We start from the raw sequence: 25,813 nt of genomic DNA on the forward strand, positions 1-25,813 counted from the left end.
ATCAATGTAATTTTATAAACCAACCTGGCAGGATATATACGCATAGGATAAAATAATAATATACAGCAATAGATTATATTAATCACGTAGATTTAGTTAATACTAGACTATTACTACAGTGAGATTAACTTCAAACTGTCAGCATTAATTTTATGGGGAGCAATGACGTTATTTATAAGAAGTGCTGTTAGTTTACAGTGAATTTCACTATATACTTGGAAAGTTCCAAGTAAGTAGTCAGGAAACTAACAACCAAACACTTTTCTTATTTTCGCATCTTCAAATTACATATTTCAATGTAAATCAGTTGAATTGCCAATTGTTTCTTCAAATATTACAGTGATGTTACATATATTTGTTATCAATTTATGTAGGTCAATTTGTGAGCCTAAAATCAATACTGTGGAAAATGTAATGTTAAAATTTGTCATTAATCATAAACTCTTTAATCATCATCATCATTAATAAGGAGATAATATATTATCTCCAGAGTTATGATAGGTACATTACATAGTACATTATTTAATCGTTGGTTAACTAAGAAATAATTTCAAACAGAATTGGCTGTGGACACTATAATATTAGAAATTTCAATTCATCCCAGTAACCTCATGGTATTGCACTACAGACTACAGTCAATTGTATCTAATTACAAATAAAAATATTTTATTCTGAATATTTTAAGTCTCGTATGAGCTGGATGATATAGGTCTACTTTTTAAATGAATAGCTGGATTCTCATAAATGTAATTTAATGAACCAACCTGGCAGGTCCGGAATAGGGGTCCATTTTCAACATGGCCGACGCTTCTTCGAGCAATTTGGAGGCGCTCTCTACCCTGTGCAGGGCAGTCGGCATGTCTTGCTTCAGGATCATATCATCACTGCTATTGATGGTCTCTCTCCCCACCTGCATTTAAAACATTTCATGGATTAATAAAATTCAAAATAACATTTAATTTGAAATGTATCAATTAGAAAAACTGCACTAATAAATAGGCTACATAAATTTATGCATTATGTAATAAATTCTAATACAAATTTTATGTAATAAATGCATAAATAGTCTAAATACAATCATCATTATTGAACGAAAATCCAAATTCAATTATAATAATTGAATAATTGCAATATCTCAGTAATTTCCATCTAAATACAATCAATCATTGACCATTCCAAAAAAAGTAAAAAATGTATCTGAATTTATTAATTTAACGGAATTTTGAGAAAGTAGTGAATATTTTGAGGATGTAATCTAAACGTAATCTTACATACTGATATCAAGTTCAACCAGATATATGTGATGAGTTTGATACTTGAAAATTCTTACACTACGTAAGAGCCTACTAATATACTAAGAGAGGATAAAAAATAGAATTTAACTTTTTCTTCAAGTTTGTAAAAAAAATAATATCCTATGTTCTGCTCAAACTATTCAATGGTAGCCTAGATATGATTTCATTGAAGTTAAATTTCATTCAAAAGCTAAGATGTAAATGTAAATAGCAAGGTGTTGTATGTTGGAAAAATGGAGTAATATTCTAGCAAAAAAACATGGTATCACATGAGATTTGACTGTAAAACAATTTGATTACCAATTTTCAGGAACGGAATAGTTTTATCAAATTCATTCAAACGATTTAATTTTGAGAGGAACTTTAGAATTCCATATCGAAAGTATGGCAGATAACTTCCAATTAAAAACTAGTTCAAACTTGAATTGAAAATGAACGGTACTTATATACCGTATAAGTACCTTATTTATAAATTAGATTCATGAGGGAACAGTAATCCTCAGTATATTAACGTTTTAAAGTGTGTTAAAGTTTTTTAAAAAAATATATATAAATAAAATAATATTGTGTTTGTATAAATTAATAGAAAAAATGGAGAAATGAATATTCATTTCAAAAATGTTATTTCTTTCAAATACAACGACAGCATTTGCAAAACAATGGATTCTCAGGAAAAGTTCAAATGAACAGAAATTGCAGAAAACTGTGAATTAAACTTTTGGCACAATCCCAAGCCAATAATAATCGGTTACAAGAGAGACGGACACCGGGAAATGATGTAAGAAAATGTAATGGAAATAGTAACAAAACTGTTTGGACACAAGCAAAGTTCTGGCTGAGATCCAACCAAGTCTTCTCATGTCCAACTCAGACTCACTACTTTCCATCTCATTTGTCACGACAATTTGCTACCGAAATGTTTTTGAACTTGAGAATTACTTAAACTAAATGCAACGATTGACTTGGAACTGGGTCACTTGTTGTTGTACACCATAATTAACAGCCAGACTAATGAAAACTCTACTTGAAATTGTTGATGACTGTAATTAATCTTGTTCCATCAAATTCATATATATTGGATGTTGAATTGAACTTAGTTACTCACTTAGTAACTTAGATACAAACTTACTAACTTAGTTTTCTTAGTGCCAAAGTTACTTAGTTTCCATAGTTACTAAGTTTAATTTGAAATGCCAGTAATTGATATAATAATGCAGGCCTACTACTATCGGGGGATGCATTCAGCATGATTGTCTCCATCAATTGCATCAATACTTTATAAAATAAAAAAGAGTTGCCGTAAATGAAAGGATTAAACTAACAGTTTTGGCAACAATCAAAATTTTGAGAACTATCTTGGAAATAATATTACAATACTAGTCTAGTAGCAATATTTATGAATACAATAAACGTCATGATTTACATGTATAAAATCAACTATGTGAACCTCTTTAAGGTACAGGAAGCTCTATTGTAAACTATTCAAAACCTTATTTATAAGCGATTTTCAAAACTTTTCAATCCAAGTTCTTTGAGAACCAATAACATCTCCAAACTAGCTACCGTACTAGAATACTGTGTTCTGATTTGCTTGTGCTATTCGCAGCTAGGCAAAAAAAGCGTGCTTGGATGAGAAAATACTGGACTAGCCTTCATAAATACGGCCCTTAACACACAATACCTAAGATGTGTGATAATGAATAATAAAGATAGACATAGTTTCAGGTGAGTTCCAAACCAACGTGAAATGATCTCAATAATATAATTGTAGATGGAAAAATCAACATGTTTGCAAATTTCACGCCAATCCCTTTCTGGATGACCGCCTTTTGAAGACATCAAACACCTATGAAAACAGCTCTCAAATTGTATCCTGTACTCTTTAATCTTGTTTGAAGTGTTTGCAAATATACTTTCATAATTTGTATGGTATGAGATATTGTGGTATTTCTCCATAATTAAAAGAATAAGACGTTGATGTTGTCAATATCACTTTTATTTATTCGAAAACTAATTCATAATACAGAACCAGGTTTCATGGCAACACATTCTCCTTCCTTTTACAACCCCACAATAATCTTAAATTGAATTTCCTGTTCCTTCAACAATAACAATCAACATTAGTTCAGCTGAAGATGTTACCATGGAGCCTGGTTCTGTAGTGTGAATTAATTTTTGAACAAAGTGTTATTGACAACATCAACAACGTCTTATTCTTTCAAATATATTTTTAATTCCTATTGAGTATTAATATTTGTTAGATAGAGGTTCTAATTAGACAAATTCACTGCTATCTCAACTACCTTGACTGCTGAGACCTGGAACAAGTGTATCTATAGTTAAAACATTCCAGTTATTTTAAAAATAATATAAATAGATAATTTGTAAAACGCACATACCTTAACAAGATTAGTAACAGCTTGACTGACGGCCTGTACAGGTCGTTCAAGATCAGGCATAGCGTTGCCATCTTCAGCCTCTTCATGTAGAATAACCAGCCGCGATACCTGTACAAAACAACACATTTTGATCACAATAAATTCCCATCACAAATAAATACTGAATAACTTAATACAGTGATACTACACTTAATATCCACCTCAATACCAATTTGTTGATCCTCACCAAATTATTTAAAACATAATTGTGTACCATTGAATCAATAAAAGAATAAAGAATAATCAGTTTTGAATTATTTTCGACGACACTACAGTCTAATTTTTGAATATTAGTTTGGAAAATGGAATGAATTAACTAGAAAATGGATTTAAAAAATCCGAGAGCGCTCCACATGTGAGTACTAGTTTTTAAAAACTAATATTCAAAAATTAGACTGTAGTGCCGTTGAAAATAGTTAAAAACTGATTATTACTAGCAGTTCGTCATGCATAGTGAAATAGGTGAGTAATAAAGAATACTTGGATACTCTATAGTTTATATAGTAAAACTCAAGGGACCGCTCAAAAAATGTAGGTACTATTACGAGGTATATAATAAATTGTGGTTTTCGGCTCTATAAATACATTTTCGAAAAGTTTATTAAGATTTCTTAACATTTTTAGTTACTTATTTCTGATATCTCTATCATTTTCTATTCATACTAACTATTTATAAATTCGACTAACAGTTTTGGCAACAATCAAAATTTTGAGAACTATCTTGGAAATAATATTACAATACTAGTCTAGTAGCAATATTTATGAATACATTACACGTCATGATTTACATGTATAAAATCAACTATGTGAACCTCTTTAAGGTACAGGAAGCTATATTGTAAATTATTCAAAACCTTATTTATAAAGGATTTTCAAAACTTTTCAAGTCAAGTTCTTTGAGAACCAATAGAATCTCCAAACTAGCTACCGTACTAGAATACTGTGTTCTGATTTGCTTGTGCTATTCGCAGCTAGGCAAAAAAAGCGTGCTTGGATGAGAAAATACTGGACTAGCCTTCATAAATACGGCCCTTAACACACAATACCTAAGATGTGTGATAATGAATAATAAATATAGACATAGTTTCAGGTGAGTTCCAAACCAACGTGAAATGATCTCAATAATATAATTTTAGATGAAAAAATCAATATGTTTGCAAATTTCACGCCAATTCCTTTCTGGATGACCGCCTTTTGAAAACATCAAACACCTATGAAAACAGCTCTCAAATTGTATCCTGTACTCTTTAATCTTGTTTGAAGTGTTTGCAAATATACTTTCATAATTTGTATTGTATGAGATATTGTGGTATTTCTCCATAATTAAAAGAATAAGACGTTGATGTTGTCAATACCACTTTTATTTATTCGAAAACTAATTCATAATACAGAACCAGGTTTCATGGCAACACATTCTCCTTCCTTTTACAACCCCACACATAATCTTAAATTGAATTTCCTGTTCCTTCAACAATAACAATCAACATTAGTTCAGCTGAAGATGTTACCATGGAGCCTGGTTCTGTAGTGTGACAACATCAACAACGTCTTATTCTTTCAAATATATTTTTAATTCCTACTGAGTATTAATATTTGTTAGATAGAGGTTCTAATTAGACAAAGTCACTGCTACCTCAACTACCTTGACTGCTGAGACCTGGAACAAGTGTATCTATAGTTAAAACATTCCCGTTTATTTTTAAAATAATATAAAGAGATGATTTGTAAAACGCACATACCTTAACAAGATTAGTAACAGCTTGACTGACGGCCTGTACAGGTCGTTCAAGATCAGGCATAGCGTTGCCATCTTCAGCCTCTTCATGTAGAATAACCAGCCGCGATACCTGTAGAAAACAACACATTTTGATCACAATAAATTCCCATCACAAATAAATACTGAATAACTTAATAAAGTGATACTACACTTAATATCCACCTCAATACCAATTTGTTGATCCTCACCAAATTATTTTAAAAAATAATTGTGTACCATTGAATCAATAAAGGAATAAAGAATAATCAGTTTTGAATTATTTTCGACGACACTACAGTCTAATTTTTGAATATTAGTTTGGAAAATGGAATGAATTAACTAGATAATGGATTTAAAAATTGCGCTCCACATGTGATTACTAGTTTTTAAAAACTAATATTCAAAAATTAGACTGTAGTGCCGTCGAAAATATTTAAAAACGGATTATTAACTTGCACTTTGTCATGGATAGTGAAATAGAAGAGTGATAAAGAATATTTGGATACTCTATAGTTTATATAGTAAAACTCAAGGGACCGCTCAAAAAATGTAGGTACTATTATGAGGTATATAATAGATTGTGGTTTACCGGCTCTATAAATACATTTTCAAAAAGTTTATTAAGATTTCTTAACATATTCAGTTACTTATTTCTGATATCTCTATCATTTTCAATTCATATTAACTATTTCTAAATTCAAAATGTGTTTGTTTTCTTGGTTGTGTGGTGTGAATTATTGTAATTTTCAAATGTGAAACCTATATTTTTGGACTGTGTGTTGTTTAAATTGAAATAGTTATGGGCTTCAGCTCGTTGATCTTATCCGCAAGTATTACTTTTCAAATAATTATTATTCGACCAAAAATTAAGTGGCGGAGCAGTGATTTGTGTTTTCATAACCTAATGAGACTTTGGACAACATAAATTTTTTATAAAAATTTTGGAGAGAAATGGTACAGGCTCAGCCTAGTTTTTCCTCCATGGTCAGGATTATACAGAGTGTTTGGAAAAGAACTCCCTAGTTTTCATGACTCATAGAATCTGAGAAAAGTGATATAGACCATTCTAGTTTGTGGTATTTGATTCAGCAACTGTCTAAGTTTTGTCCCCCTGCAGTTGCAGTCCCACCAACAAGATGGCGCCCCTCATCATTACAATAACCATGTGCGCGCGGCTCGAGACACTCGCTTTCCGGGAAGGTGGATAAGTAGAGCCATAGATAAAGGATAGGCATAAGAGATTTATAATTATATATAGATATAAATATTATTTATATATATTTATTGTCTCTGGTAGAGCTGACCCAATTACTTGGCCAACACGGAGCCCGGATTTAAACCCTCTGGACTTATCCTTTTGGGGGCACATGAAAAATGTTGTGTACAGTGGAAAAATCCGAGACATAAACCATTTACGGGAAAGAATCGTCACGGCGGTTGGGACAGTTACACCTGATATGTTGGTGAATACATGGCGAGAACATGAATATCGTCTCGGCTTGTGCAGGGCAACAAATGGATCCCAAGTTGAAGTGTACTGATGTGAAACAAAACATGAAGATTCTCTCTTTCATTGTATGTACTTGTTGATGTAATTTTTTATCAATTTACACATTCAATTAATACATGAAGCTAGGGAGTTCTTTTTCAAACACCCTGTACTATCATGATTATAGTGTTTTGTACAATAAATGAAATGAATAAGTGGAATGAAGTAATTGCACTTTTGTAATAAATGGATCGGGGTGTGCTATATGGACGTTTATAAAAATTGTCTTAGTTAACTTGAGTTGAACTACTCATTACTCTAGATAAATTATTTCAAAAATTGAAAGAACGTAGTTTCTAATGAAAATCGTAATTTTACAATGATTATCACCACAATATTGTGAGTGATTTGAACAGGAAGATCACCTTACATAAATGGTAAGACGATGTAGAGTTCATTAACTTTCAAAGAGCATTGGACAAGAAGCGTCAAGGTCACAGAAAAGTAATGACAGAAGCAAATAGCAGCCAAACATACATTTCTCATGGAACAAGGTCGATAAACCTACAACTGACTGCTGATGCTGACATACCTACACACTGACAACACACTGCATGCTCTGTCATACGTGTGTAAAAATAATGTATTTCCTTTTATGGATAGCTTCATAGCTACTGACTAGACTAGCAACTAGTACACCAACACTAATCAATAGACTACTATAGCTAGACATTTGCTCTACCTTATTTTATTTATTTACTTTACCAATTTATAATTGAACGAATTTTGTTTCAATAGGTTTAAGCCTATAAACTATTGTCACGTCGAATAAATGAATATTTAATCTTAAAATTGAATGGTATAACTTACCATTATAATAATCATAATAATATCATATACATAATAATCAAATAATACAGCTACCTACCCTACTTCAATATCAAAAGAAACCTTTGAAGAAGTAGCAGAAATGTATTTTTACCTCATTTTCAATACAATGTATTTGGATGCTATTTTGAAATTAAAACTGAAGGAGTATTTTGAAATGAATAGAGATGATATTAAATTGGCGATGAACAGTAAAAATACCTCTGTAATTCAATGTAATTGCAAGAACTACAATTTCAAACTCCCCCATCCATTCTATCCCGCCCCCAATCCAGTAGCGGGTAAAAAAAGTCAAATCAAATTTTATTGTTTACATCAGCATAATAGAACAAAATATCACTTTGTAGTTGAGAAGTTGATATTGTGGTAATTATTCATATTGAATGAAAAAAACTAAGAAACTGAGTTTATCAGAGATTGACAATGGTGTAATAACCGAAACCGGTCTTTCTAAGTATCAATAAATCTGTGATTTTTTGACAATTTCTTAGTCTTTTTCATTCAATAAGAACAAAATATATTGCATCAACAAATCATCCTATCAGATATAAGAATTCAGAGAGAGGCTTAGGGGCTCTAGCACTATAGCCCCCTACATATTAATCAGATAGCATAGGCTTAGGGGCTCTAGCACTATAGCCCCCTACCTATTAATCAGACAGCATCAAGACGAATTGTGTTTGTCGAATTAGAACAATATTAAAATACATAGTAAAAGAATAGTTCGATAAGTTGATTAATTTTGTTAAATTAGTAATATTGTAGCCTACTGCTTTTATACACATTACTATTTTATATACATTTGTACACATTTCAATGTCATTTTAGGGAGTAAATTCCTCTTTAAAAGTCGAGTAAATAAGTATCCTTAGCATGCACTTTCATGAACCAAGGCTTGTTATCTTTTCATTGGTGGAGGGGTGGTACCCTAAAATTCTAACCCTTGTTGCTGAAACCCCAGACCCCCTCCATTCATTCCAGAATCACCTATTGGTCACATCAGTCAGTCATGATTTTCCACTATATCTCACAATTTTAATAAAATGTAAAATGATGGCTTCAACAAGTTTATAAATGGATAATATGACAGAACTATTAAAAAGGAAGTGATAAAATAGAAAGAAGTTTGCTGTGCTCTAATGGAGATTCCCATTTCACTTTCCTCATTCTATTAATTCTTTTCCATAGTCTAATTTTTTCCTGTTCTGTGTCTACCAGAGATATTTGACATTACTTGCTTTGTAGCTCATATTCAAAATGACCCTACAATTTCAATTTTTTTTCTCATTCTCCTGCCCTCTACTTCATTACATAGAGGCTAGGCCCTATATTATATTACACTTTATTACCTTTATTCAGGCTACATCACATTCAAGTCATATTAATGAAATTATTCACATTTTTCAGGCTCTCAATTTTATAAGAAAAGTTTCTTCATAAATTTGATTTTTCTTTTAATATTTCACTATTCAATTCTAATCTAATTACTTTATTTTATATTATATTTGAATTACTCATGTTTATTCATTTATATAATTATTTTTTACTATTATAAGCATAGTCTATATAAAATGTCTAAAACCTAATGCATTTCCCTCTGTACATTTATTTATCTATTTTTCTGAACGATCTATCACCATTTTTATAATTCCTTGCCAAGTAACAAGTAAGAAGCGCAGAGATGATTCACAATTATATTATATAAAGCGAACGAAATATCACAAGAGACAGACATTTCATTGTGAAGCCGATAAATCTAGCCATAGCTCAAAGTTAGACAAATAGCATTTATGACACTACTTGGCATTTATACTATATATAATTATATACTACATATACATGTACAGGCCTGTACATGAGACTACATTGATCCTTTTTAAAGCTGCGAACACATATACGCTCCTCCAACCCGCACCGAGCACGCTCCGCCCTCGTTTCTCCATCGCACAGCAGTCGCTCCGCCCCCGCTCGGCAGTCGCACCCATCATGAACGTTACGGAAGATGTTAGCTCTTCTCGCGTTCCCCGGTCGATCATCAATCGCTCTGCTGGAGTGACGTTCGGTTGCGGAGCAGAGCGAAAGTCTGTACGCACCTTTAGAATGACATAGTCAGCACTCCTTGCGATGTAGTAGTATTCCAGAACCCTGGTCTATAATTATGGTCCTATGGAACCATAGGTCCATTCTATAGGAGTTCAGCACTACGCTACTTCAACAGGCTGCCTGCAGGGGTGAAGCAGTTGGACCTCAGCGTGCTCAATAATTGAGACCAGTTTCTTCAAAGTCAGGATTTATTACGATGTCCAGGAATTTCTGGATAATGACCTGTCTGAAATGCTGTTTGGCTGAAGTGCTAAGTTGAAGAGCAATATCTTGAATGATAATAAACTTTCGATTTGAATTTGATCACTGCCATCTCGATCAATTAGTGATTTTCGTTTGTTTTTATTTACGTCATAATACCATCGATCCTACAAGTGTGGGTAATGGATAAACAAGTAGGTTTAAGGTATAAAACAACATTATATTCATATGATTTGTAATATTATATCAACAAATAAATAAATAAATTCTCGGTACATCATCATCATCGTTATGTATTAGGATTTTCAAGCCTGTTCCGGCGTCCATCTCTTCCTCGGTCTACCAATACTTCTTCCGCCTATTTACTTGTGGAGTGAGGCATTCGAAAGGAGACGGTCTTGTGGCATTCTAAGGACTTGATCTGACCACTATATATATATATATATATATATATATATATATTATATATATATATATATTTCCATCAAGTTCAACACTGGTTGAACATCACATTCTCTTCTTATATTTTAATTTCGGATCCGATCCTTTCTTGTGCATCCAAGACAATAATTTAAAAAAATTCAGTCGCATGATTGCAAAAAGTGCATAGGGTATGACTTGATATTTTATGATTGTGGATCTGTAGTCCTAGGAGGATTTCAAAACTGAAATATTTCTACAATAGATAAGTTGAAATTTATTATGAAAGCATATAGGCTACACATCGATATTAATTATTACGAGTACAATGCAGTTTGATCTGAATATGAGACACTAAAAATGAAATAAGAGTTGATACATATATTATATGAATTATATTATAATTCATTTATTAAAAGATAAGATTAATTTATTATAAAGATATAAGAAATCAGTTCTACAGTGTATAACTGATAAAACGCATACTGCAACTGATGAATACCGTAGTCTGTATTCTCAAGTGAGATGTCATAGCTATAGGTTAAGTTATGCCAAAAATTTAGGTTGCGAGATAAGTTAGTTTTCACAACACAAATGTTGATAAGGTAAGGTAGGTATTCAAAACATTTTTATTTATCGTTGTTGTGAAAGCTCAAGGACAAACAGATCATTGACAACTCTCATTCAGGAAAATAATTTATCTTTCAATTCGATGCCGATTTGACAGAAACAAGGTCAGAATCGGTTACATGGAAATATGCAGGTGTATCAAGTTCGTTTATTTTGAATCTAAAAATAAGACATGAGTCACTAGATCTAGCAAAATTATGACAAACATTCTGGAAGCAACAGGCAGAACAGAAATTAGTCTACGATAATTGTCTTATCAATTTGTCTTATCATAATGTTCTTATTGCGGTCATAAAAGGCAATACCTTGAGATCTTTTCAAACATTTTAAATCAAACTGCTTCCAGCAGCCAGCGACAAGAGTACTCCTATGACCATATTTGGGTGTGTGGAAAAGTGACGTCATGTTGCTATCAGCATCAGCTGTAACTGACAGTAACCGAAAAACTGGAGAAAATCTAAAAATATTACTATTAAACCAAAAACCTCTATAAAGTTTACAGCTATATGTGATAGCCTAGTAATTTAAACATGATCACTGATAATAATATTTCTGACAAACCGAATGTCAAGTTCACATAACCTCAAATATTTTAGATTTGAATTTGTAGTTTATATGACACATAAAATCTCCCAAAAATCATTCTATCACCTCCACACACTACTGGGTTTTATCACTATAGTATTGACATGAATAATTCAATTATTAAATTGAAAGAATAAAGCAAATAAGATGTAAAATTGTAAATATTTCAACTTACTTGTTGTGCGACTGGTTCTAAAATACTTTCTATCGTTTTAGTGTGGAAGACTGGCATTTTGAAGAGTTATTTTACAATCCAGAAATTATGTAGTGAAACAAATAAAACAGAAAATCTAAAGAAAATCAAGAAACACGGATAACACGACTCTGTACACAGTACTAAAAATAAAAACAGTGTCGACAAACGACAAGCTGAAGCAGAAGGCACAAACAAACTGAAGGCAGCGCTCGAGCGCTGTCGTAGAGACACAGAATACTGTATACTTTGGTGAAGGGGTTGCAGAGAACCGCCAGCCCTTAAAACCACCACAACCAAAAAAATGGGGCAGATTGGGCATCGAACTGGGACGGCGACAGACTAGGTTTTTTTTCGACCCACCTTGTCGCTTCACGCACACAAGCTTGGTTTACTCGCGGAAATCCACCAACCCCGGCCAAAGAATTCTATTGACCAAAGGTAGGCAACGTTTTCCAACTCGTCCAAAGTGGCATCTTTCTATTCCACAGAGCTGTAGATGATTATTTTGTCAATGAGTTCAGATTCATATTGTTGGTTGAATATTATGAAGGACAATATTAGAGGAGGAGGTGGTAATATGGACCCCCACTTTGTTTTTGTCTTATAAAATGGAAACTATTGATAAAAAACCTTTGCTTTTTGCAGAAATACAATCTAAAGTTAGTTGCAGAACACAATGTTGTATTAATAATCATTAAAACCCTCATTTTATATTTTTTTAAAATAAATTTTCATAACCCTACACATACTGAAAATATTGGGAGGTGTTGTTAATATGGCCCCCATGGTGTTTGTAATATGGACCTCGTAATTTACGTACAAAAATAAGGAGAAAAAAATTAAAAACGGCTTTGTGGCACTAAAACAGTTTATTATGCATGAGTAATAGTTTTATATTAGGGTAAAAAAATGGATTATAGATATTTGTAGATGATTGAAGGTCAGTGAATGTAGAAAAAAGTTAACAACAAAAATCGCAGACATATTCCTCCCTCTCTGCTCCTGCACATTCATTATGGGCCCAAAGAGAACACATCAATCATTGGACCCATAATTCTCCTCGTACATTACTCGAGAATTTTTCATCACAGAAAATACATGCCACATCTTTTTCGTCTGGTTGAGGCTCTCCAATTGGCAGGTCAAAGGGTGACTCGATGGAGCAAGTGGAGAGCTGCACCTCATCATCATCATCATCACTGCTGTCGGTTTGTTCTTGATGTTTAGGCCTTTTTATTGTCTTTGATCTTCCATGCTCTTGATCAGTAATAGGAGATTGGAGTCCTGATGTAGAAGGCTGAGGGTCGTTAAAAATCAAATTTCTTTTGGCACCTCTACCACGTCCACGTCCACGGCCACGGCCTCTTCTGTGAGTGTCAGCTTCTTTATTTGCATAGAAGTCCTCTAGTTCTTTCTTGTATGGAGAACTTGTAACAATATCCGCAATAGCAGGTTTTTAACAACAAATATTCAAACTGCTTGTAATATGGACCCCGGGGTCCATATTACATTCACCTAAGGGGGCCATATTGCAGACATGACTGTGATTTAACAAAGTTGTTTGTAGGTTAGAACTTGAAAGCAACAGAGCATTCTAGTTTATGTTAAAATGTTGGAAATAACTTCTAGATCATAATAACAATGCTCAATAATGAGAAATTATTAGTTATAGCACATTAAAATTGAGAAACTTACATACCTTCCAAACTTTTAAAAAACACAAGGATGGAAATAACCTCAAAATTCACCAACTGCTGCATAGACTTGTTCCATGGACTCCTAGTGACCATCAACTGAACTAATGAGCTAGTTCCCATCTTCAAAACTAGATCTCAGCACTTGGTCATTGAAATACAGAGGGGTGCCATATTATATGCAGGGGCCATATTACCACCTTTTCCTCTATTAAGAATCATTGAATATTCTGATCACACAAAAATGTAATTTATAAATATTGTTTGTTATTTTTGACACGACATAATTGTTATTTATATAGCTAATATTTACTGTACTAGTTGAAATCTACTTTTAGGTTCTATTTATTTATTTAATTTTAGGTTTTTAGTTGAATAGCAATAGCTTTAAAGCCATTAAACTGTTATAACTGAATGTAGATATTTTCGGTTTCTGATACAGTACTTCCGCCAATACAAACTGCTTTTCAGTTTAACTGCCAAGTTCAATTTCACGAAATCAAAATGTAACTTGGCAGTTTAACTGCCAAGTTCAATTTCACGAAATCAAAATGTAACTTGCAGGGTCCGAGCAAACTGCATTGAATCTAATTGCATTCGATTTTCTTGACCTCCTCAAGGATACCTCGAACTTCCAATAAAATTCACAATAAATTGAACAAGAATTTCGAGGTAACAAATTTCACTAATTTATCATCACTATACATGGAAAAGGTACTACAGCTTCTGCCTATGCTATAGAAGGATAGAAATCACTCGAAAAGTTAAATAATTTAAAATGCCACATCATTTTAATCATGCATTCATACATAAGGTGTCCCTATACATTAGGGTACCTAGTTTCTTATTAATTTAACATACTGGTAAGGCAGATACACAACACATAAGGCTCATACACGCGCATAAATCTCAAATGCCTACATATATATACAGTATATGTCCAATTTCTTTGAGATGTTGTGTAAAGTGTGGTCGGCAGAACATGAGTTTGTCTGACCGCCAGTAGGTATTTGCCAATCCATTTTAGTATTGACCAATGTGTACCCCAATTCTTAGATTCTTAGAATGTGTACCCCAAGACCAATATTCTTATATTCCCCAATATAAGAATATCACTTAAACTAATAATAACTCCTATAATGAACTTTCAATAGGCCTATTTTCTTTTCAGCATGTTTAATGTAACTAAAAACTAAGAGGAATACAAGTTCAGTGCTGCCAAAAAATGATAGATGTAAAATAGGAATAGACTCATTTTGTCTTTCCCTATTCCACTTTGGCGCGTCCGTAAAAACTGACCAAACTTTTTTTTTGGTTAGTGGTAGGCAACAAATATGAATTACCCGAGTGGTGAGTAGACGTCTTTTTAAATTTCTGAAAAGTTTACTTGAAGAGATCTATGATATAATGTAGTCTCCTGAGAGACTTATTGCTGAATAATCCTTTGTACTCACTCCGTGAGTTTTTCATGTTGGACAGCAGCTTGGTAAGCGCCTATTTTAATTAATTTCTTTCCTCTGCTTGCTTTATTTGTTTTTCTTTTGGACTAGTAGGTCGACTGGCCTACTTGCTTCTTTGTGTTCTCATGACGTGTCCCTGGGGGTTTTTATGCCCACCTTATGGACTTAACATAAAATAACTAAATAACTAGAATTAAAAAAGTTATTTGAAAAGAGATGAATAGCCTATAACTAAAACAGAGAAAGATAAAAATAATAGAGTAAGATAGGAGAACAATGTTGCCGATCCTTCGACTTGTCAATGTCTTCCATAGACGGTAGCTGATACAGGTTCATTGATGTAATATTAACTGTTCATTCTCGTTTAAAATAATCAATTATATGTTCTATAATTTTATAATAAAGATGAAAGATTTTGTTAATAAATTATCAATTCTACATTTTTACTTTCCTTGCCCTATTACCATAGGTAAGGAAAGTATTGCTTTCCGAAAAAAATTAAGGTACCCCAAATTCTAAATTTCTATACGTTTCAAGGTCCCCTGAGTCCAAAAACTGGTGTGTGTGTGTGTGTGTGTGTGTGTGTGTGTGTGTGTGTGTGTGTGTGTGTGTATGTGTGTATGAGTCTCATCTCCCAATTAACGGAATGAGTTGAAATTTGGAACTTAAGGTCCTTTCACTATAAGGAACCGACACGAACAATTTCGATCGAATGCGATTCAAGATGGTGGCTAAAATGATCAAATTCATACCTAAAATAGTCATCAATAAGCTCTATCAACTGCCACTAAAGTGCAAGATAAATTTCTTTTAACACGGCTCTTTCTCAAAGACGGAGAGGTTCGATGCTCTATCCTCCACTTACCTCTCCCACAACCTAGCAGCATTCTCCTTCTTTTGTGTCTGTGTGAGAGAGCTTTGTAACGCTTCGCTCCCCTCCACTGGCAATGTTCCAAAGTGATATGTTTGTGTATGTTACGGAGATGTGTTCATCACAAGAACCTGAAGCGAAATGACCTGGCCCATCCAATTGTGCGCAGGATGTCCGTCTGTGACTATGCTACAAACTGTGGAGGGAGAAATGGGTTTCTCCTCTTCATGTTAAAAGTAATTTATCTCGCACATTAGTCCCATGTCTGTAAAAATTTCAGGAGCTCCGCCCCATCAATGCAGATAGATTCCCAATTATCAGGCTTCAGATACAATTGAAACAAAAAGAATCAAGTGGAGTAGATTGAGCATGAAAATCTCTACAATTAATGTTCAGTAACATTTTCACCTAAAATTGAAAATAAGCTTTAAATTCGAGAAAATGTGATTATTCAATTGCAAATTATTGTTGATTCTATTAAATCATTCACTATGAAGAGATAGCAGACCTCATGTGTGTCTCCAGCGTTATTGCCCTGTCACCAGCTGGCTCAAATCTTTGAATAGTAGACTTGAGATGCGCGGGAACACTAGCGTCAGGTGATCAATTTTCATAATGGCAAGGAAAGTTGTGTGAGTGCGCCACACCAGATTTTTAAAGGACGATCTGGTAACAAAGCAAAGCAAGAAAGAGATAGCACTATCCGCTTCGTTGAATGATAGAAAAGGATAGCAATACCATTGCTAAACAAACACTGCCATTATAAACATGGACCTCACTATAGTGAAAATAATATAAATCACGTTTTAGGGGGTGTGTCTTTTTTCTGAGGCTGATGCCTACTTGAGCACTGGCGCTTGTGTTTATGTTGGACAATAATAAAACCACTTGCAGTTGCCAAACAGTTTCAGGTGGGTTTCGATGTAAGAGAGGCAATCCTTTCAATATATTTTTTATACATAGACCTATTTAAAGAATTTAATCTTAATTTTCATTTTTCTTCCATTTCATAGAAATAAATACTCTTCCTGGAGGAATGAAATAATTATCATTGATCATGATTATCAACATAATCAATTGATATTTTATTGAATATACTGAGATTTCCTGAATCACGACATCATGGAAAAGTGGTAAAAATATGGAAATTAGCACCTATTGTCAATGTCGTTTCCACTGACAGCGAAACATTGATTCTGAACATTATTTTATACTTATTCACTGTGTCAAATTCTGAAGATTCACTAACTTTAACAGATTGTCCGCCTACGGCTCTGTCATATTTTCGGCAAGTTGTACTTTTAGGTACGTTCTCACGTAGAATCTGTTTCCAAGATAACTACTCCGCCAGACAGTATGCGCCTATAAAAAATGTATCAAAGAAAACAATTTTCCATTTTTAACATCAAAACTTAATGGTGATTCTAATAAAAAATAAGAAGTCTTTGAGAATTAAGAATCCACATGGAATTATATCCTACTTCCAAATCAATTGATAAACAAATTTTGACATTTTCTAGTTTGATTGGTAACACTGAGCACTTGAAAGTTGAGTTCAGATTCAGAAGTTCGTTACTTGTTAGTCGTTAGTTCAAGTTCATTTTTCTTCATTACTTCAAGTTTGATTTTACGTTTGGATTTTAAAAACTGAGAAGTTTTGGCGGATTCAATTGACTTTTACTTCAACTTATTTGTCTGTTTCCAATCTGTATATGATTTGTAGTTGATGTGATTATTTTTGCAGATACGGATACGGTTGATTTTAATTTTATTTCCTAAGATTTGAGTTTTATGCTACAAATGTTGAAATAATTATTTTATTTGTTTAGTTCTGAATAGGGGTGATGAGAAAATAATAACATTGATTATCATTTGACTTTATTAGATAGAAATAATTAGAAATGGGAAACGAAAACATTCAGGTTTACATTCGCATAAAGTGAGTATTTTAATCAATTTTGTTTTTTTCCATGAGTAGTGTAATTAACCCTCCTAGTACCACGTTGGGTCGTAACCGACCCCAGGCGCCATTGCTTATTGGTTTGTGGGCATGTTGGAGGGGGAAAAGGCACCCCCTTCTATGTAACCTTTCCTTCAGTATTTCTCCAATTTAAATGTTAGGTGTCAAGAACGGGGTCGCTTCCGACCCCACATGGCCTTTCTTGTTCAACTTATTTCGATGCTTAATGCTTGAATTACACTATTCAATTTGCGTTCTCGTTAAGTGGAATAGTTATTACACACTTTCAGCTTGTATATACTTGATCGTGGGTAATGATAGAAATGAAATTTCAACTTACAGATAGAAATGAAATCTGTATAGATGTATAGAAACACCTTATGAAGTTCCCAGAGAGAATATAACTAGTTTATAAATTATAATGGATTATTTCTATCCTATCTAGGCATGTCATTACATATTTCTATGCCTTTTTTATGCAGATTTAGTTTTTAATTTGTAAATACCAGCAAGCTTGTTCGTGGTTTAACCACACTGATGTAGATTTAGAACCACTGGAAAGCTGGAATTTTGTACTCATATTATAAAAAGTTTTTAATCATTCAAGTGTTTTTTCCCTTTTAAATATATGAATGTTTAAATAAATAATATTTTCATTCGAATTCAAATGAAATTTTGTGAGGGAAAAATCATAATTGGGGACTGGGTTGGAAACGACCCCACCTGGTCTTCTATGTCTCATGCAACCACGTGGTTCTATAGGAGGGTTAATTGGGCTAACGTTACTAATCACGGCACATTTGTATCTCAGTTATTTTTGAAGATATCGACTCAATTTTTTGTTTCAATGAAAGAGAAATCTTCAAAAATAGCTGAGATACAATTGCGCCGTAATTAATCACATATACCGAAAAACTCATTGCTACTTGTTAAGTTAGGTTTTATTATGAATTCTTGATTCCTGACATAGTGTTGACAGAGCAGTCTGCCGTGCATGATAAAGTGCTTTTGCTTTTTCACTTGGTACCTAATCTTAAATTTCTGAGTAATTTTGGTTGAGAATTGCAAACAAAAATTCGGTATTTCCAGCCTCATACATTTTCTTCCATGCTCTAGTTTCTGAGGCTATTGAGTACCGTATTGAGTAGCCAGCTCTTCTTCAATCTTCATTTGTAGGACCATTAACCAGTCAGATGAGCTGGGTAGGTCATCACGTCAAAAATACAATTTCACACAGAAGTTTTCGACAACACTGTCACGTCAAAAAATAAAACATAATGGCATAGATGGCTAAACACGGTGATGGCCACTAAATGTCAACTGTAGACTCCTGAAAAAATTCACTCAAGGACTAGTATGGTTCTGGCTCGCAGCCAGGACTTGAGACTCCTCTTAAACTCACTGTCATTCAAATGACGCACAGATGGAGGTAGCATATTAAACATTTTAATAGCGATATTGGGATAACAGTTCTGAGCCTTACTTAGCCTACATCAAGGAACATTGACTTCGAGAGCATTTCGAAGTGAGTAGGCACTCTGCAACCCCCTCAAATTCACTGTCAGATTGGTATTCCTAATACCAACCAGGGAAGCAAAGATGAACTGGCTAAAAACTGTGTGAATCCAGAGTCTGGCGAAGAGTGGCCTACAGTGCTCCAGATGACAATATCCGAACTGCCTTCTTCTGCAGCATAAGAATACTCTCACAGTGTGAAGAGTGTCCCCACAGCAGTATTCCATAGATAATGTGGCTATGGAACAGTGAATAATAGGCCATAATCAAATGTTCGTCAGTCAGCAAGCACCTCAGTCTTCTCAACAGGTAGATCACACGAGACAATCTTCTGCATACAGCATCCACATGAGCACTCCATGTTAACTTTGGATCGATGTTAAATCCCGGAAGCTTCACCGGTTCATTCAATGAATGATTGAAGTGGTTTCTCAGAGTGCACATGATATTCTGTGTCTTGCCGACGTTGAGCAACAGCTTGTTCTCCTGAAACCAGCGTTCTGCACCAGCAAAGGACTCCTCCAACTCAAGGGTGGCAGCTGCAGGCGAGGATCCTCTCCCAACAAGGGTTGTGTCATCCGCAAACAGCAGCTCACTTCCGCCGACTCTCAAATCGTTCATATGCCAAGTAATACCAAGTAAACTCTGAATACCAAGTAAAAACCTCCTCCAACTCAAGGGTGGCAGCTGCAGGCGAGGATCCTCTCCCAACAAGGGTTGTGTCATCCGCAAACAGCAGCTCACTTCCGTCGACTCTCAATTCGTTCATATGCCAAGTAATACGGTACCAAGTAAACTCTGAATACCAAGTAAAAACCGCTCCGTACTAATAAAGTGTTTCTTAAATAATTTTCGCGTATTTCATCATATTGTCACTTAATTTCGTAACTTGAACATTTTTCTTCAAATTCTATCCAAAAAATTTTGATCGAAAATGAGTATTTATTTGTCAAAATTGTTAATGAATCCGTGACTGTACCAAGCTAACCTGCAACGACTGGAACATCGAATTCGGGTGAGATCTTTACAATTTATCACTGACAAATCATTTTTATAGTGACAGAATACTAAATTGGAAATATGACTATAATATTAAAATTGATTCGAAATATTTTTAGTAAAGTTTGATTCATTTCACAAACTTTTGAAACCACACATTATGACGTGGTTTTTACATGCAGTATTCTGCCTGTACATATCAGTGCACGCATTATTTCTCAACTAGTAAAATTAAAAATAAAACAATTCCGTATTTTATTGGGTAGACTTTGGGTAATATTATAATAAATAAACTTGAGACCGATCCAAAATAGGTCAGACTACTAGATAGATCTTGTTTTCCAATACCCAACGATTTTGCAAGATACTTGAACAGAATATTGCCTATATTTGAAATTTTAACTCGTTATTACTGGAATTTTAGTTTTTGACTATCATTGGAAACATTTTAATTTTATTGTTTCCCTTGTTCAAGGCTGTGATATTCGACTGTGATAGAAATTTATGTTTTTGGACAACCTCTACGTTTTGATTGAAGATTCTGACGAGCTCACCAAATTCCCATAAATTGCTTCGTTTTATTTGAATTATAGGATATATTATTGTTTTAATTGTGCCATCGTTATTTTTTTTTTTGTTTTATGAAAATTAGCCTTTTAATTTGTGTCTTGTTGTAAAGTATGTGAGTTGTTTATAACATTTATTTATTGTTTTAAGTGTTTGTGGTTGACGAGTGTGAGAAAATGATTGAGTGAGTTAATAGACAATGAGCTGTTAATACCATTTGTAGAACAGAGGCCAGTTTTGTGGGACAAAATGTGCAAAATACAATTAACTCATGAAACAGAGAAGTCACAACACATTTGCGATGAAGAACTACAAGAATTAATTTGGCTACTGATACGTAGCGGCTTATACGTACCGTAGCGGTAATTTTGCCGCTCGATGTTTCACGGTATTTTTGCCGCTGAATGTGTAAGCTCGACTTTTTTTCGAGGCGGCGATGGCAGTTTCGCCGCCACGGCAGAAACCGCCCAGTGTGTAACCATCGTAAAGCACAAGTACATGAGCTTACTTGTGAGAAATAGCCTATATTTTCATAGCAAGGAAGTAGTATAAGTGTGCCACACCAGATTTTTCTTGTTCATTTTTACTATACTAGCATAGTTTAATTATTTTTTTATTATTTTTCTCTTGCCTTGTATTATAATAGGTTTGACGTCTTGCCTTGTGAGACAACTTCCATCTGTGTTATAACAATCGGTTTTTTATGTTATTTTAATTTATACTATTTGTTTACAGACCAAACGGCGATAAGAGAAGTTCCATAGAAGTGATCAGTGATCGAGAAATCGGAATGAGAGAGAAGTGTGGCAAGAAAAGTTTAACTTTTTCAAAAGTATTTTCTCCCACATCAAATCAGGTAAGCCATAATATACCTGGTCCAACTATTTTGCCAACTTGCTCTTGCTATAATAATGTCAATTGATTTGGAATTTCCTTTTCTCATTCCATTTTATATCTTTCAACAAAACTATCTAAAAATCCCAAATAATACTTCAGAAATGAAGATCTCAATTAAAGTTATATGAATCATATTCACAGTTAGAATTTCTCTGGAGAAAGGATTTTCTCTTGTTCAGTTTACTTATAACTTGGATATAGTTCAAGATACCATCTATTTTATAGTTTAGTATAATAGTAGTACAAAGAAAATATTCTTTAATTTATGGTTCATGTACTAAGATTTGTTACTAATCTGATATTGTTTTTCACATCGCAGTTTCACACAAACTTCCAATTACTTACTGTGGAAGTTCGTTCTACATATGATTAACTCTATATTAAAAATGACGTCATTCTTCAAATATAGTAGAATAACATAACACTTCTTTGACAAATGACGCTGATGTTGATGTAATAACATTGGTAGATAAGTAATGAGCAATTCTTGTGCTATTCTCTCTTCCAAATTCAGGTGATGACAGAGTCATCTTAATTACAATTCAAGTTTATTATATAGTTATTATTATTTATATAGTTAGTATTCCCGCGAACAATTTCTATGACATAGTCCTACCTCTATCTACATTCATTGGTGCTTGCAATATTTATATTGTGGCTCTGATTTCTTAATAATACATTGTTTGGATACATAAGATAAATCTAGAACCAATTCTTTTTATGCAAAATTTCCTTGTGCTAGATACAGACTGCCCAAAAAACCTCATATTTTTAGTTCATTTCTCAGTTTTCAGCTATTTCTACCAAATCCGGTCATCGGGCAGAAAAAAATGCTGTTGTCTTTTTTTTAGATAATAAAATTTTGAATAAAATAAAATTAAGAGCTCTCTATCTTCAATAAGTACTGAGTTACAAATTTTCAAAAATGAGTAAATTTCCAAGATAAATTCAATTTTGATTACCTAATATTAGTTTTTAATCAACAATATATTCTGATTGTCAGTCAATCGGCTGCGATGTATTTAAATTTGCGTCCTATTAGAGAAACATTCCATCAAGAGAGGATGGATTTGAATGTATGTAGAAGACAATTCACTTACTTATCACAGAGGATAATAAATCTTGTTCCTACTCATTTTGTTGCCAATACAAGCCGGAGCAAAAAACTAAATTGCGAGATTGAGGAATGGATAAGATCAAATAAAACTGAAGAAAAAATCTTCTAAGCACCAACTGTTTCTTGTTTTTATGTTTTGTTTTTTTTATCATAGAATAATAATTATTGTGTTTTACTAACTTTTATCTAATTTAATCTACAAACTTATATTTGTGTGTAAGTTCCACTAATCTTTGTTCTTTTTTGGTTCAATTTCTTAGTTTATATTGAATAAATATATTACTGCAACTTAGGTCTACGCACAGGTTTTACCTTGTAGGCTACTCCTTAAACATAGATGGACATAAAAAAATAATATACTGCAGTTTTGGGATCATTTTATATATTTAATAGTATTTTTCTTGTATTATTTTTATATGTTATAATATTAGATTATTATAATTGTGTATGTTTTTTGAGAAATAAATTTGAATTTTGAGAAAAAAATTTAGGCTTCGCGCTCTCTCGGCTTGTGTCGGGAGTTTTCGGTAGCCGCGCTCTCCTCATCCCCACGTCCCACAGTCTCTACACACACAGCTTTAACGGAAATTTTCGCATTTGAAATACTGTATTATTGTTTTAAAAGTGAGGTTATTCTTATTCGTGTATTATTCATGTGAGTTAGTAATCGGTTTTTTATAGTGTTTCATGTGCATGAATTTGCAAATTTAAAGTGTGAAACATGGAGGAAGTGGGAGATGAAAACCATATTATTAATTTGAAAGAAATTCCAGTTGTAGTGAGAATTGGTAAGTAATGGAAAGTTGGTAGTGAGGATTCACTGAAAATTATACAAGAGGTGAAATTGGAGAGAATTCTCAGTTCTCTGCCTTTTGTATGTGATTTCAGAGGAAAATTTTCTGGTACTGTACTCCAAAAGTCAACAATTTGCTAGCATTTCTAGCATTTTCTTGAAGAGGGCATTTGGACCCACTTGAGTGAGGGGGGGGGCTGCAATGACCAGTGGAGTATTCCACGCCTCGCCACTGACTCAAGCCCATTAAAATACACAAAAAATTAAATATATAAAAATTGGCAATTTTTTGTGTTTTTTGTAATTCTGTGCTCTACAACCTGTGACTATGTCTAACGCTACATAGATTTCCAGGTAGGTACATCTGATAACAATGGTCCTTGTATTTTGAAAAACGCCTAATCTTTAGCTTCAACCATCACTAACTTCCTTGTCCTCACATTGTGATTTCGCAGCATGATTCAAGTTCATTAGATCATGTTTTATGAGAATCACCCGTTTGATGCACTTGATTTAAGTATTTCTTAGTGGAGAGGCGTGCATGAGGACACCTCAAGGATCAAAATTTCAAACATTCATAACTTGCGACACAATGATCGGATCTCCTCGTACTACAGTTCATTCTTCTCAGCTCGTCAAGGAGGTTCAAAAACATGGTTCTTGAGTTAAATTCGTTTCAATTATTAGAAATTTATTGTTGAGTGTAACTTACTGTAACCTATATTTTCATACACAAAAAATGGCTTATGATGAACTTATATCGTAGAGAAAAGATAGCGTAAGTAACAGTATAGAATCAGTTGTCTTGTATCAGTTGTATCATGTTGCTTAATGTTATCTTAATGTGAGGGCAATGATGTTAGTGATGACGATTCAAACTAAACATTTGCTGTTTTTCAAAATACAAGAAGCATGGTTATCAAGTGTACCTGGAAATCTATGTGAGATAGAGCGCTCTACCTGGTCTCAGGTTGTAGAGCACAGTTACGCCCAGAGGGATTTTGAATTGTACATTATGTAAATAGAGACAAAAGGAAAATATTGTTGATTGAAAACTGAACTTCATTAAAATTGAATTTATTTTGAAAATTTACTCATTTTTTTAAAATTTGTAACTCAGTACTCATTGAAGATAGAGAGCTCCAAATGATTTATATTCAAAATGTTATATTCAAAATCGGAAAAAAGGCGAGATCGAATCTTCTGACTGTATTTGGCGGAAATAGCTAAATAGAGTGGCCGTAGTCGAGTGGATCTGATGCTGGCTTTATGATTCAGAGGCCCGGGTTCAAGTCCCGGCCCGGACAAGATATTAATCTCGGGCCAATCCTGTGTTTCGGATGGACACGTTAAGCCTTCGTTCCCGGCTGCCTAAAAAGCAGTCGTTAGGTCATGTCAGAGGCCCTAAAATTGATCAGCTGCGACCTGAAAACTCTGACACCAGACATGAGCCAGCCAGGTGACACGATATTATTATTATTTTATTATAGCTGAAAACTAGAAAATGAACCAAAAATACGAGGTTTTTGGTCCACTCTGTATTTAGCACAAGGAAATTTTGAATGAAAAAAATTATTCTGGAGTTATCTTATTTTATATCCAGACAATATATTAAAAAATCAGGACTACAATATATATTTCAAATTAAAATAGTTCTATTATTTGTTCTTGAGAACGTAGGCTACTCATATAAATAGGAGTTGCTATCCTAACCAGATACATAATACATTATTGATTAACAGAACAATATTCATCAAAACACGAACATTACAAAAACCCTGCTAAGATATAATAACAATATTCAAAATTAACATAAGAAATTACAAAAATAGTTTGGCTATCATTGAGTGAAATAGCATTATTGGAAATAACAAGCATTTCGATAGAAATGTCCAAATATAGCAAAATTATCCGACAATGTGATATTAGATAAGGAATT

At 33.4% G+C, this 25,813-nt stretch overlaps 2 protein-coding genes and 1 long non-coding RNA gene across 9 annotated transcripts in view; 1 reads left to right on the forward strand and 2 right to left on the reverse strand.

Moving 5' to 3' along the window:
- Positions 1–12,208, reverse strand: part of LOC111051241 (vinculin) — a 62,700-nt gene extending 50,492 nt beyond the window's left edge. For 3 of the 7 annotated variants that reach the window (XM_039430165.1, XM_039430164.1, XM_039430163.1), the window contains exons 1-3: positions 11,981–12,037; positions 5,473–5,580; positions 765–910 (exon numbers count right to left, since the gene is read on the reverse strand). In XM_039430165.1, the coding sequence (XP_039286099.1) occupies positions 765–910; positions 5,473–5,580; positions 11,981–12,037 (311 nt within the window). Of the gene's footprint in view, positions 1–764; positions 911–3,694; positions 3,835–5,472; positions 5,581–11,980 lie in introns of those variants that run through there. The other 4 variants (XM_039430166.1, XM_039430162.1, XM_039430160.1 and 1 more) reach the window with 3 other exon arrangements.
- A 559-nt stretch (positions 12,209–12,767) lies between these two features.
- Positions 12,768–24,604, reverse strand: LOC120351804. Its single transcript, XR_005571539.1, has 3 exons — positions 24,593–24,604; positions 14,553–14,555; positions 12,768–13,903 (listed from the first exon to the last, which is right to left on the reverse strand). It is a non-coding gene; the product is annotated as an uncharacterized LOC120351804 (long non-coding RNA).
- LOC111051240 (kinesin-like protein KIF11-B) overlaps positions 17,583–25,813 on the forward strand; it is a 29,321-nt gene continuing 21,090 nt past the window's right edge. The window contains exons 1-2 of the mRNA XM_022337698.2: positions 17,583–17,965; positions 21,803–21,923. Coding sequence (XP_022193390.2) covers positions 17,928–17,965; positions 21,803–21,923 — 159 coding nt within the window. The 5' untranslated portion in view covers positions 17,583–17,927. The remainder of the gene's footprint in view (positions 17,966–21,802; positions 21,924–25,813) is intronic.

This window comes from Nilaparvata lugens, chromosome 6 (assembly GCF_014356525.2).
Source record: "Nilaparvata lugens isolate BPH chromosome 6, ASM1435652v1, whole genome shotgun sequence".
Lineage (NCBI taxonomy): Eukaryota > Metazoa > Arthropoda > Insecta > Hemiptera > Delphacidae > Nilaparvata > Nilaparvata lugens.